At 41.8% G+C, this 12,451-nt stretch overlaps 1 protein-coding gene across 5 annotated transcripts in view; it reads right to left on the bottom strand.

Annotated features, from left to right (window-relative positions):
* The window catches only part of LOC108244537 (protein unc-13 homolog B), a 133,321-nt gene that overhangs the window by 18,228 nt on the left and 102,642 nt on the right, over positions 1–12,451 (bottom strand). For all 5 annotated transcript variants that reach the window (XM_017430826.3, XM_017430827.3, XM_017430825.3 and 2 more), the window contains 10 exons: positions 10,839–10,907; positions 10,470–10,559; positions 9,361–9,501; positions 8,577–8,812; positions 8,397–8,482; positions 6,747–6,873; positions 5,531–5,627; positions 3,547–3,690; positions 323–397; positions 157–234 (listed from right to left, as the gene is read on the bottom strand). In XM_017430826.3, the coding sequence (XP_017286315.1) occupies positions 157–234; positions 323–397; positions 3,547–3,690; positions 5,531–5,627; positions 6,747–6,873; positions 8,397–8,482; positions 8,577–8,812; positions 9,361–9,501; positions 10,470–10,559; positions 10,839–10,907 (1,143 nt within the window). The remainder of the gene's footprint in view (positions 1–156; positions 235–322; positions 398–3,546; positions 3,691–5,530; positions 5,628–6,746; positions 6,874–8,396; positions 8,483–8,576; positions 8,813–9,360; positions 9,502–10,469; positions 10,560–10,838; positions 10,908–12,451) is intronic.

Genomic DNA, 12,451 nt, shown 5'->3' with positions numbered 1-12,451 from the left:
GTGAAGGAAGAGTTTTATTTCCACAAACCCGACTCTGCTGGAGTGACTCGTGTTTTTGGATAAACAAGAAAACTTCTGACCCAAATCCTGTTGAAACGCTTACAGCTTCACACTGAACCACAAATAAAGAAAAGAAGCTCAGGTGTTCCCGCTCACCTGTTTGGCTCCCATCGACTCGAACATCTTCTCCAGCAGGACCCTCATCTGCTGGATGTTGTTCATCAGGACGCACGGCTGGACAGAACACAGTCAGGTTCAGAAAAAAGGTCGGCAGCACCGATTTAAATATTCATCCTTTCAGAAAAGAGGAGGAGGAACTCACGATCTTCTCCTCGCAGTAGGAGGGAAAGCTCCTGGTCAGAACTGCACAGTACTGCAGCAGAACTTTAGTGATGGTCTGCAGAAACAAGAGGGTTCATGAACATCGAGACCAGCAGACAGGAACATTTAAACACAGGAGAACACAGCGTCTTAAAGAGGACATGATTGGACTTTTCTTCTCCACCTTATCCAACCTACCTCTGAGCCGTCCCAGGTTCTTCTGCGCTCCCGTCGCTCACAAACATGACGACTAAAGATTGTTTTTAAATTTATTCTGCCTTGAGATCTGAGGTCATTCAGTAAAATATCCCCAGGACTAACTACACCGAGAAGAAGGCTCAACCGGAGGCGGGCGGTTTTATTTCACACCCAACAGGTCTGAGAACGTGGAAACTGCAAAGTTTCAACCTGGACCTGCAGCCATCTTTCACAGATTACTTCTTGTTTCTTTAAACTCCTGACAAAGCTAACGATGCCAAGCAGAAAAAGGGAACTAAAAATGGAACAAAACAAAACCTTGAGCTACAGGGACGTGTCCTCGTTTAAATAAGAATAAGATCGTCTGTTTGTTGTATGTGAGGTTTCTTTTATAAACACTTCTACACCAGAGGTTTGAAACTGAAACAAAGTGATTTAAGCTGACTGAGTTTGTTACTCTTTTAGAATAAAAAACAAAGTCAGAAAACAGGCTTCAGAATAAAATATTCCTATTAAAGGTCAAGAAAACATAAATAAGGATATACAGAATCCCAATAAATGTTGTGTTTGTTTACATTAAATTCTCCACAGGGGACTTTTAAATAAATCAGGAGTTTAGGCAGCTATTTAGGGGCAAGAAATGACAAAAATTGTTCTTTTTTTGCCCTCGCAGCATCTTTTCCTCAGAGTGAGAGACGTTCCTGCTTTCTGCAGACTCAGCAGACTCATGCATTAAACATTCAGCCCACAGCTGCCAGCAGCCCTTCCTCTAATATGCTTTCTTCTGCTCAAGCAGCTCGAGTTTTTTTATTCAGACCGTCTCTCCTCTTTACTGTCATAATGATCCGTAACTGCTGCTGTCAGGATGAGATGTTTGAGAGATGATATAAAGCTCCAAAAACAGTCAGAAGGTAAGAGAAGATGAGAAAAGATGAGAAAAGACAAATCTGTAACCTCATTTAGAGGCTGTTGTTGAAAGAAAAACACGATCCTGGACCAAACCAGAGATGATTTGTGTGGTGATTTGGGTTTTTTCGGTGTTATGGTTTTGTTTTATTTTTGGTTTGTTTGGTTTCTGTCTTGTCTCTTGTTTCATGTTTCATTTGCTCCTCCTCAGTCTCTCTCTCTCTTTGTCTCCCTGCCACACCTACACCTGTCCCCACTTTGTAATCACGTCACCTGTCTCCATTTACCTAATTATCCTCAATCTTTAAAACCCGGTCATTGCCTTCCACACTCTGCTGGTCCATTGTCTGTGTTAGTTGTCTAAGGTTTGTCTCTGGTTTGTTGCTCGTTTCTGGTTGTTGTTTTTTCCGTCCCGCTTGTCTCCGTCTCCGTCTCCGTTTATGTTAGTGTTAGGTTGTTCTTTATTTTGTTCTTGCTGCCACGTCAGCTTTTGTTTTGTGTTTCTTTAGTTAATAAATTATTGTTTGTTAAAAATGAGTCTGCGCTCTGGGTTCACCATCGTCACTCCTCATCATGACAATTTGATGCCATCAGATTCAAAATTACCTCCATTTTTTCCACAAAAATGGTTCAGTTTCTTACTTTCAACATCTGCTACGTTTAATATGTTCCATTAGGAAGAAAATCTGGATCTGAAAGATGTTAAACAACTTGAAAATAACACGCCTCACTTGATACGCTTCAGATGATCTGTTAGCGCTTCGAATACGTGCTGAGGATGATTGTCAGCTACTACCACGCCAAAGTTCAGCTGCATATCTCCGAGCTGTGGCCATTTTTCTGGAGGCTAAAGTTAATCAGTCTGTAAGTCACTCACTCGCAGATGTCTCATTAAAATCCGTTCAGCTCAGGAGATATTTTGCTAACGCTACAGAGAAGCAAACACATTAAAGCGTCGGTGGCAGGAGGTAAAAACGACGGCGAAGGGAAGGAGAGAGGAGGAGTGGCAGCCTTGGAGGACAGAGAGACGAAGAGCTTGCAGCGATGGCGTACATTAGCCATTCTTTATGTAATGAGTCCCACATCGATCCAGCCTCAGAGCTTTGTTAGCCTTAATGGCAACGGCTAAAAGCAGTCACCTTAAATTAACTTTACAGAAAAAGACATTTCCAAGATTCAGACATAAAGCTACACTTTGTGCTGCCTTATGTCTTCATATGAGACCTGTTTGGTCGATATTTCAGAGGCACAGCTGATTCACGGGAATAAAAAAATGAAGAGAGGAGAATAAAGTTCTCATTAAGAGTCGAGATTTTCACCAGGGGAGGAATTTGAGGTAAAAAAATAAACTCATCTCTGCAGTGTAAGTGATAAAAGAGACTTTTAAAAATGGGGAAAGTTCACTTTAAAATAAAATAACCATCTTTTTCCTCCAGTCTGTAATGGTTCTTATCCATCATGATTGATTTCCTGTCAGCTGTCAGCTAAAGATTTCCATTTCCGATCATGTGGAGCTGAGGGGCACTCAGGTGCATCATATAAGCAAACATTGAGCTAAATCTGCACAATAACGAACAAAACTCCTCCCTGCAATAAAAAAAGAAAATCATTATTTGCCCCACACTCTTTCCTGTAAAGCTTCGAAGTATTTTGAGGTAATATTTTATCACAAAAAGAGCAAAAGATACCTATTACAGCCTGGGCAATAATTAGTCTGTTAGCAAAATATCTCATGACCAGTGGACGGGTTTTAATGAAACTTATTGGACATAACTTCTACGACTGAGAATCAACCAACAGTGGCCCTAATGACTACAAGCTCACAAATAATTAGCCTAAGTGTTGGTAGTAGCTGAGAGTCATCCCCAACACATCTCACAGGATCTTATAACAACATTTACACAATAATAAAACAAAACTTGTCCCTTGGTTGCAACAGAAAATTCACCTATTTCCTCCCAGCTGCAGCTCAGTGAATTTGAGGAAATCAGAGGAAGGACCTGGTGACTTTAATGAAAGGTTTTCTGCACGGATGAAACACCTGAGCGTCGTTAACGAACCAACATGTTGGCTCTTCGGAGGTGCGGTGAACAGAAACGGTTCCCGTGGAGCCGATCTCACCTTGGCGAAGCGTCTGTTGTACTGGGCCACCACGCTGGGGTCGGGACACTCCAGTCTCTTGATGATCTCGAAGCTCTGGTTGAGCTGAGTGAAGATGTCCACCACCGAGCTGGAGAACAGAGCGTGCTCCGACGTCTGCTGGAACTGCAGATGGAAGGAGGAGAAGACCAGAAGGTTTACTTCACTTCTTCAACAGAACGCTGAGTCAGCACTCAGACCCAGGGCCGTAGCTCCCACTGAGGACACCGAGGTCGGGACCTCAGTGTTTTTCTGCTGTGTTTATTATAAAAACATGAATCAAAACAAGGCTTTTGAATGGCATGGTTCTCTGCGTAGCTCCACCAGTTTCCTGTAGGAGGCGCTGCAACTGTGTGCAGCTGCAGCCAAACTCAATGTCTACGAAGAAGAGCGCAGCTTTGCTACCTTACTGCTAAAATAAAGAGCATAAGAAGAACAGCGCCACTTACGGTAAAACACAACCGAGGTAACTCGCTGAAAATATTCCAAGTGTGTGATCTGTGAAACCTTCATCTGATTTGTGAAACCTCAATAAAGGGCGACTTCAGCACTTTTTTTGCGTCCAGACCACACTAGAACTGGTCCAGCTCCAAAACTACAACACCTCACTGGTATTTGATAAAAAGGTGAAATCTCTGCTAAAATCTTGTGTTTTGAATCAACATTCATATAAACTAATTCATGTCATTTCAGTGAGTCATCATGGTTGTGCCCTGAGTCCTCTGTTGCTTCAGATGAGGCTGATCCCCATGGATTTACAAACACACACAAATATATGTCATATACACATTCAAGTCACTTGTTTTTAATAAATGCTTCTATTTTAATTAAGTTTTGGTCTTCATTCAGCATTTTTTAAAGCCTGGCTACGGCTCTGCTCCCACCGGGGTGTTTTTCTTTAGAATAACAAGTTCAGCTTCAACAACAATCAGCTTTCAGCTATTTTAGCTGGTCCTACATCCAAACATTCAGCTCCATCAGGAGATGACTCTTTTATACTTTTCCAAATATTTCCCTTCATTAAAACACGAAGATCTCTTTAATTCACTCAGAAACATTGTTCTCTGAAATCTTCTTCTTCTGTTACTTTTAGCTTTTAGATGCTGCTCTGCTTCTCTTAGCCTTCAGCTAGCCTTGTCCTACTTTCAGTTAGCCTTTCAGCTACTTTTAGATTTTAGTTAACCTTCTTGGCATTTTAAGCCTTTTGCTGCTTTTAACACCCAGGGAGCCTTTTGTTACTTTTAGCTTTTAGCTCGTGTTCTGCTTGTTTTAGCTTTAGCAACTCAGTTTCAGCTTCTTTAGCACATTTCAGTGAAAACATTCAGCGTATTTTGTCCTGCTGTGTCCTTCTGTTTGTCCTCTGACTTATAAAAATGTAAAGTGTCCGTAGCTGATTCTTTGATAGTCAAAGTAATTAATAAAAACTTTATAGTTTCTCAGTGAAATGAGTGCTCTGTGCCAAGAGCATTACCTGATTGATCTTATAAAGATGCAAACGTCTATCCTGCATTTTAAACTCCGTGTTGATCCAGGTCGTCCACGTGGAAAACATTTATTCAACACATCTTTAACGTGTTGATGAGCTCGAAGCCACGCTGCAGTAACTCCGACTCATTTAGCTGTTTTATGTTTCCATGACACCAACGAGGCCAGAAGCCCAGAAATGTCTGATAAGATTCGGCTGTTTTTGTCCTCGGGTGTGTTTGAGTCCCAACTCTGGATTTAACATCTTTGGCGCAGGATTTGGAGGCTTCCGGTTTCTCAGGAACACAAACCCGATCCGGCTTTTATCCAAGCCCGTCACCACGGCAACAGATGCTGCAAATCCAGCTCAGCCTACAGGGTTTTTTTGGTCGAGCCTAAAGGATTGCATATCGCCCGCTGCCTGTCCTGCCAGTTTCAGACCGAGATCATCGTCTGATGAGAGGAGACGGCGTGCGTGCTCCGTCTCGCTCATCTCACTCACCCCTTCTCGCTTGTCTCTGTCCAGCGCCGCGTGCATGAACTCCATGGACACGTCCTCGTTCTCAGCCAACCAGGCGAGGACAAACTGGACGAACCATCTGCAGCAAAACAACAACAACTTTTCTTTGACACAACAGGAGAAAATCTGTGTTTAAAGAAAAAAAAATCAGTTAAGGAGTTGTAATTTAAAGTTTCAAAAGGAGAATATTTACAAAACATTTCCAATTTAATTCTGTGTTTCATTAAATCTGGATCTTATTTGGTTTCATTCTAATCATTTATCTGTTAAATGATCTTTATGTTTAGTTTCCTTTCTGCTGGCTCACAATAATAATTATCATCCAAATAATGAGTTGAGTTCTTTCTGTTTTAGATCAAAAATAAAAGCATTTATTAGTAATAGAAATATACTTCTGTGCAAATGTTTTGAGCCGTCTTTCACTGATTCTATTTTACGTTTTGCTTCCAAGCAGCGGATTTTCTCAGATTTGTTTTTAACCAACAGTTGTCCGAGTTTCTGAAGCTCTTTCACAGTTTTGATTTGGACTTCAGCTGAATAGTTTCAGAGGAATGAGGTGTTTTTGTTGGTCAGTATCTCACTGAGCTGCAACTGGTGGCTGCATTTCACACGAGAATTTATTTTAAACTACAGCTGATTTTTTTTATGCACAGAAGGCTAAAGTGTATTTTTTATCAGGCAGGTTATTTTGTTGCCCACCTCCACCACAGATTTAATTTACTGGAGTACACTTTAGAAATAAAGATCAGCAGATTTTTATTATTTATCACCAGAAGCCTCAGATGATCTCTGTCATAAAAAGAGCTCCTGATGTTAAAAATTCACAGAAACTAAACTGAGACGGGTTTGAGACGATGACTCTCTGAACATTTTAAATGTGTCGCATTATGAACGTGTTTAACAAACAAATGATGAGACTGAAAGCCTCTGAGAGTCAGGAGAGACAACGGAGAACCCTCGCAAACATTTTGAGACACTTTGGAGACTCCTTTGAGAACGCTGTACGGGTTTTAACACACAGAGGTAAAGGATGGACCAGTAAAGACAAAGAAGTTTGGATTATTAAAGCCAAATATGTAAAAAAACAACTTTTCTATCTGTGTCTGTTTGCAGGAGTTTATTTGTTTTGTGAGGAGCAGCTTATTGATGTGAAAGTTTAAAACGGGAGGCTTTAACAGAACAGAAGTGTTTTCCTTACGTTGGGTATTCAGGAACAAGCTCAGCGAACGCCGGCAGCTCCTTGACGTACTCGTTGTAAAGCCACTTGACTTTAAAGTGCAGGTTCATGTAGTCAGCAGACTTACACAGTTTATGCTTCTCGTGCTCTGAAAACACAAGAAACACAAACAAAAACCAAAAGGATCGCTCACTCAGACAGAATTAATTCAAACAAACTAACAAAATAGCCTACAAACCACAGAAAGTTGGGATAACATCAGATTTATTTATTTCACAAATTGATTTTTGTTTTAGCTCATGTTTCCCATTTAAACCGTTACTAATGTTTCTCTAACACAAAAAAACTGATGAGACAAAACATCTACCTTAAATAATAAGTTATTCTAAGAAAGACTGAATTTCGATGGTGCTTTTCATGTCTTTAAAAAACCCGTAAACGTTTCAAACTCTCAAATATTCAACATTTCAAAGATGATTTCAAACCAAGGAGGAAGTTTTTTGTCAAAGACTTGATAAAACCTCACTGATCGTCGGGTTATCCTGTTAGTTTATGTGTTTCTGCACAGTTTGACATCCTTAAACAACTGATCACATGACGCTAAAACACACACACACTCAGAGTCTTACCCGGGTAGAACTCAACTCTGCGGATGCAGAACGAGGCGGGAGCTGAGACGCAACACAACGACGACACGACCGATGAGAGTTCAGACAAAACGAGACGAAGGTTTCATGAAACAAAACTCTGAATCAGGATGAGCTTAAAGAGGAAACAACTAAACACCAGCAGAGGTCAAAGGTGAACGCCACAGAGAGCCCTTTTAGCAGCCGATCCTGGAGTTTGACCTCTTCTACAGAAGCCAACATTTAAGACGAACAGAACTAAAGAAAGTCAAAGACTACAGGACTGTCGAAGGTTTCTACAACTCGAACTCTAAAGAGAAAAACAAATCCTTCTTCTTGCTTTTAGCAGCAAACATGACTCCAGTCAGAGATATCGTTTCTATGAAACTGTTTCTGTTTAATCATTCATGATTCAGAAGGTTCGGCTCGATCGGGAACAGGGAACTTTTAGACTTTTTACTTTATTTACAAACAGATTCTTATAAAAACACATTCAGATCTTCTCAGTTAAATCTGCTTCAGCTGCAATTCTTTATAGTTTAAAGCTTTCTTCTTGTTAATTTTAGCTACTAGCTGAACTCAGGTCTTTGCTACAGTTCTGTTCATTTTAGCCTTTAGCTACTGTTTTGTTAATTTAGTCTTTTTGCTGCTGTTTTGCTCCTTTTAGCTCTCAGCTGCCGTTCTGTAAATTCTAGCTTTTAGCTGAAGAGCTGCTGATGAAGGTTAGAAAGCAGAAACCTGTTTTATTCCAAGGGAAATAAAACAAAGAGAGCACATCACAGGAGGATCCTCTACGATCCCACGGACAGCAAACATAAACTACCCGTCCTGCTAACGACTGCTTTAACCAACGGCCACATTTAGCTTCTGTCTCTAAGCTCACCGTGGTTCCAGCGATAGTGATCGATTTGATCCAGAACTGGAGGCAAAGATGGAGAAAAGTAAAAAGGTTGATGGAGCTTTGAAGGGAAGAGGGGAGACTGCGACAAAACCAAAGAAAAGCCGGACTCAGGTACCCCGTCCCCTCGTGGACACATGGTCTTACCCTCCAGAGCGTATTTCATGTCCTGAGCAAACAGAGTCCACATCACCTCGGCGCTGACTTTCCCCACATTCAGCTCCTGAGGAAACCTGAGAGCAGGAGACGGTTTTTAGCTTTCTGTGCTTCACTAGTTAGAAGATGAGAGGATAGAAGGTAAATAAATAATAATCTGAGAGTACTGACTGGTTGATGACGGCTGTGTACGAGTTCTTGTCCTCCTCGATGATGGAAACGATGAGCGTGATGAGTTTGGGCCAGAAGTCCAGGTTCTGGATACTCGGGCCTTGGTCCTCTGGCTGGCTCTCCTCTTTCTTTTCCTCTTCCTCCTCCTCCTCTTCCTCTTCCTCTTCTCCTTCACCATCCTCTGCCTCTCCTTCTGCTTTCTCCTTCTTTTTTCTCTTTTTCTTCTCCGTTTCCAGCTGCAGGAGAGCAAATATGAGATGATAAAGAGTTGAAGTCATGAAAAATAAAATACAGAATCCATGTTTATTTGATAAGATTCTGTAAACTTTATAAAAATCAAAAATGACTTTTTTATTCACAAAGCAGAGTTGGAGTTAATTTGCACCAAAGGCGACCAATAAAATAAGTTCTCCAACATAAAGACACAAACATTTCTAAGCATAATAATGAAATATTCAGTGTTTACTCATGAGTGCAGCAATAAATCTAACATGCACTACATTCATGATTCATTAGTGTGATTTAAGAAAGGGATTTCCTGATTTTTTATGCTATAAAACCTAAAAAGCTGTTATTTCATTGTGGCGAACGGTACTTTTAATCTGAAAGTCTGCAGAATATTTACCCTCCAGTCATTTATTTTACCAGGTGCAGCTTTTCTAACATTTGTTTTAATAATTAGTTAGCATTTCTGTCGTCAGCTCTGCAGGGTGTGGCGTTAAAGGCGAACCACTCTGAGCAGCGCAGACCCAGACGTGAGGATCCAAACGTCTCTGATGCTCACCGCTTGGAGCGCCGGCTGAAACTGGTGGCTGAAGAGCTCCTGGCAGTTGTTGAAGATGTACTCGTAGGTGGAGTTCAGACACGCCTTCACGCAGTCCCGCACCACGTTGGACGCTCGAGGCGGGCTCGGCAGCTCCAGCACCTTCACATAAAATGGAGTTAATATGTTAACTTGGGTTCGGGAGCAGGGCCACGCCCCAAAGTAACCTATTTATGCCCCGCTCGCTTTTCATCCCTGCCTGTTACGTTTTTCCGACCCCCCCCCCCCATACCCCTTATAATATTCTTTTCTTCAACTAATAACCACCTTTTGCTTCTCTCCTGCCATAGGTCTCGCCCGGGGGATCCTAAGCGGGCCCAGGAAATAAAGACGTACAGCGTCCCGAAGACAAGAGTCTTCACTTTCCACGCCCTCTCGCTTTACCTACAGCCGACCTCATCTACTCCATTCATCCCCCCATCCCATCATCCCTACCCTCACCCCATCCCCCTTCCCTTCCTTCGCCCCGCCCCTCCTTCCCCATCATTTCAATTAATAAATCGTTAAATCCACATCTCCTTGCTAATGAACAGGCAGGAAGTGGGAGGGTTCTGCTGTCAGCAGATGATCCTACCTCAATGAAACAATTCAACATTAACTCTTGGTCAGACATGGAGGTTATTTGTTTCTATTGAAGTGTCATTGGTTGGGTAATTTGTTGATGGTCCCTCAGTGAACCTCCATGTTTAGGAGGAGGGAGGAAGACACCGCCGAGTCCAACCTGGAGTCCCCCTGGTGGTCTGGTGCTTCCGTTTGCAGCTTTTCTTATTTGCTGCTGTTTTGAGGGTTTTTGGTGTTTTTGGTATCTGCAGGATTTTTCCTTTGTGTTTGTTTCGCTGGTTGTAGGTTTTTGCTTCCGTCTGTTTCCTGTGATTGCAGCATCTTTCTGTTGTGTTTGTTTTCTCGTGTTTTGGAGTTTGCATCATTCATGTGTCGGCCACCAAACAGCAAAAAACCCCAAACATCTTGTGAAATATTTGAAACTGCTGCATATATTATTTGTTTGATGTCATGTTTTTATAATTACTGTTGTTGCGATCAAACCCTCTGAAGAGGTTTTTGGTTCCTACCTTCATCCTGAAGAAGGTGATGCTGGTGAGAAGATCCACGGTCGACTTCAGGTCGCTGAGACGAGCTTTGTTGCTCGCCGGGAAATTATTCTGCTCGTAAACAAACAAAGAGAGTCTTAAAATGAAGGTTAAACTGCATTTGATGCTGGCAGAGTTCCTCTGAAATATTCATCACTTCAAGCTTTCAATCACTGTTTAAAAAGCAAAAAACATCAAGAATGATCTGAAAAGGGAGAGAGTTTATGACAGATCCGAAGAGAATGATTGTTCAGTTTTATTAAAGGCACTGAGGAGGCTAAATGACAAAAGACTGAAATGATTTGTCTGTTTTCAGATTCAGACAGGTTCAGGCTGACATGTTGAACTCACTCTGTACATGGACAGGTCGATACGCAAAGAGTTGTGCAGCTGATCCAGGAGCTTCACGAAACGGTCTCTCTGTTGGACACAAAGGAGACAAAGTCTGGACAAAGTCTGGAGGTGTGAGACAGAGAGGGACAAACGTGCACGAGGCTGACGGCTCTCCGATCAGCTGACGTCAAAAACAAAAACCAGAAACACTGAAATGAGAACGTTCTGCAGCGATTCTTCCAAACAGACTGTTTCCAACACTGTTTCAGTCCTTTTTTAGACCTACAGGTTAAAATCTTCAGTCTTTGCTCTGATTCTGAAGTCATTTTATTGATTTATCTTCCACTCCACCTGTTTGGTAATTCAGTTCAGCAACACATAACTCCACAACAATGCAGCTCAAATTAAACTGTGTTAATGTTAAAATAAAAGCAGATTCCAGACGTGTGAGTGTATCATCATTTTTACAGAAACAGCAGCAGATCGGCTTATGTTGAACCCGTTTAAACCTGCAGGTCAAACCACCGGACAGCTGATGAGACGATGAAGCTTCTGCTGATGAAGCAGAAGAAGAAAACTCATCTTAAAGAAATGTTTCATTAGAGATGCTGCTAATAATCTAAGATGATCTGAGTGTTTATTAGATCTATAAACAATAGCAGGCAGGATGGTGCTGCTGATTGAGTTTCTAAGACGCAGGAACAAATAAAACCCGACGGGTCACGGTATCTTCAGGCTGCAGCTTCAACAGACGAGTTTGTTTCTCTTGCTTTGCATCTTAAACAGCTGCTTAAGACGCGTTTGCTGCTTTTACACAAGCTGTGCATCCAGGAGGTGCTGAGGGATCTCTGAACCTGTTTTCACCTGATGCTGACGTTGCTTGTGTCTGTTAGCAAAATATCAGATGACCTCCCCCCCCCAATTAAAGTCACAGAAAGTTATCATTGGATGTACAACTGAGTAAAGTTTGGAGATGGCTGCCGCAGCCAGGAGAGCTTAAAAACACAAACATGGCTGTAATTTATTCAGTATTACAGATTCTGAGCTTCATTTTGGCGTGGTAGTAGCTAAGAGTGACCCCCAACACACAATCTGAGGGTGCTAACAGATTGTAGAGTCAATTTGGAGCAACCGCTCTGCCACGTTTAGCTTTCAGCTGCCATTTTGCTACTTTAAACACAGTTTTGCGACCTGCATCATCTGGCCACAGTTTTACTGAACTCAGCTTTTAGACACTGTTTTAATAATCTAAGCTTTTAGCAACAGCGTCGCTAATTTTAGCTGCCGTTCAGCTGATTTTAGCTTTGTTAAGAATTCAATCTTTAACTAATTTCAGTGAAGTCGCTCAGAGCTCACACGGATGTTTTCTAAGAAAGTGTTTTTTTAGTTTCTGCCCTTTCCCTTCCCAGGATTTGTTTGTCTGCTGAAATGTAAACAAAGTCGGCTGCGGTTAGAAAGAAAAATCTGCAGCCGAAGCAGCCGAAGCAGCAGGAGTCGTGACGCGGCTGACAACCTGAGAAAACTCTGAAAACAAGGACTGAAAATATATACGGTGGTAATAAACAGCGTTGTTGTTGGAGACTTGTTTAAAGCTTTTGCCTTTCATGTCATTAGAAATGTGGCCCCTGATG

This window comes from Kryptolebias marmoratus, linkage group LG1 (genome assembly GCF_001649575.2).
Source record: "Kryptolebias marmoratus isolate JLee-2015 linkage group LG1, ASM164957v2, whole genome shotgun sequence".
Classification (NCBI taxonomy): Eukaryota; Metazoa; Chordata; class Actinopteri; order Cyprinodontiformes; family Rivulidae; genus Kryptolebias; species Kryptolebias marmoratus.
The sequence above is the reverse complement of the archived record's forward strand: the minus strand, read 5'-3'. Positions and strand labels throughout refer to the sequence as shown.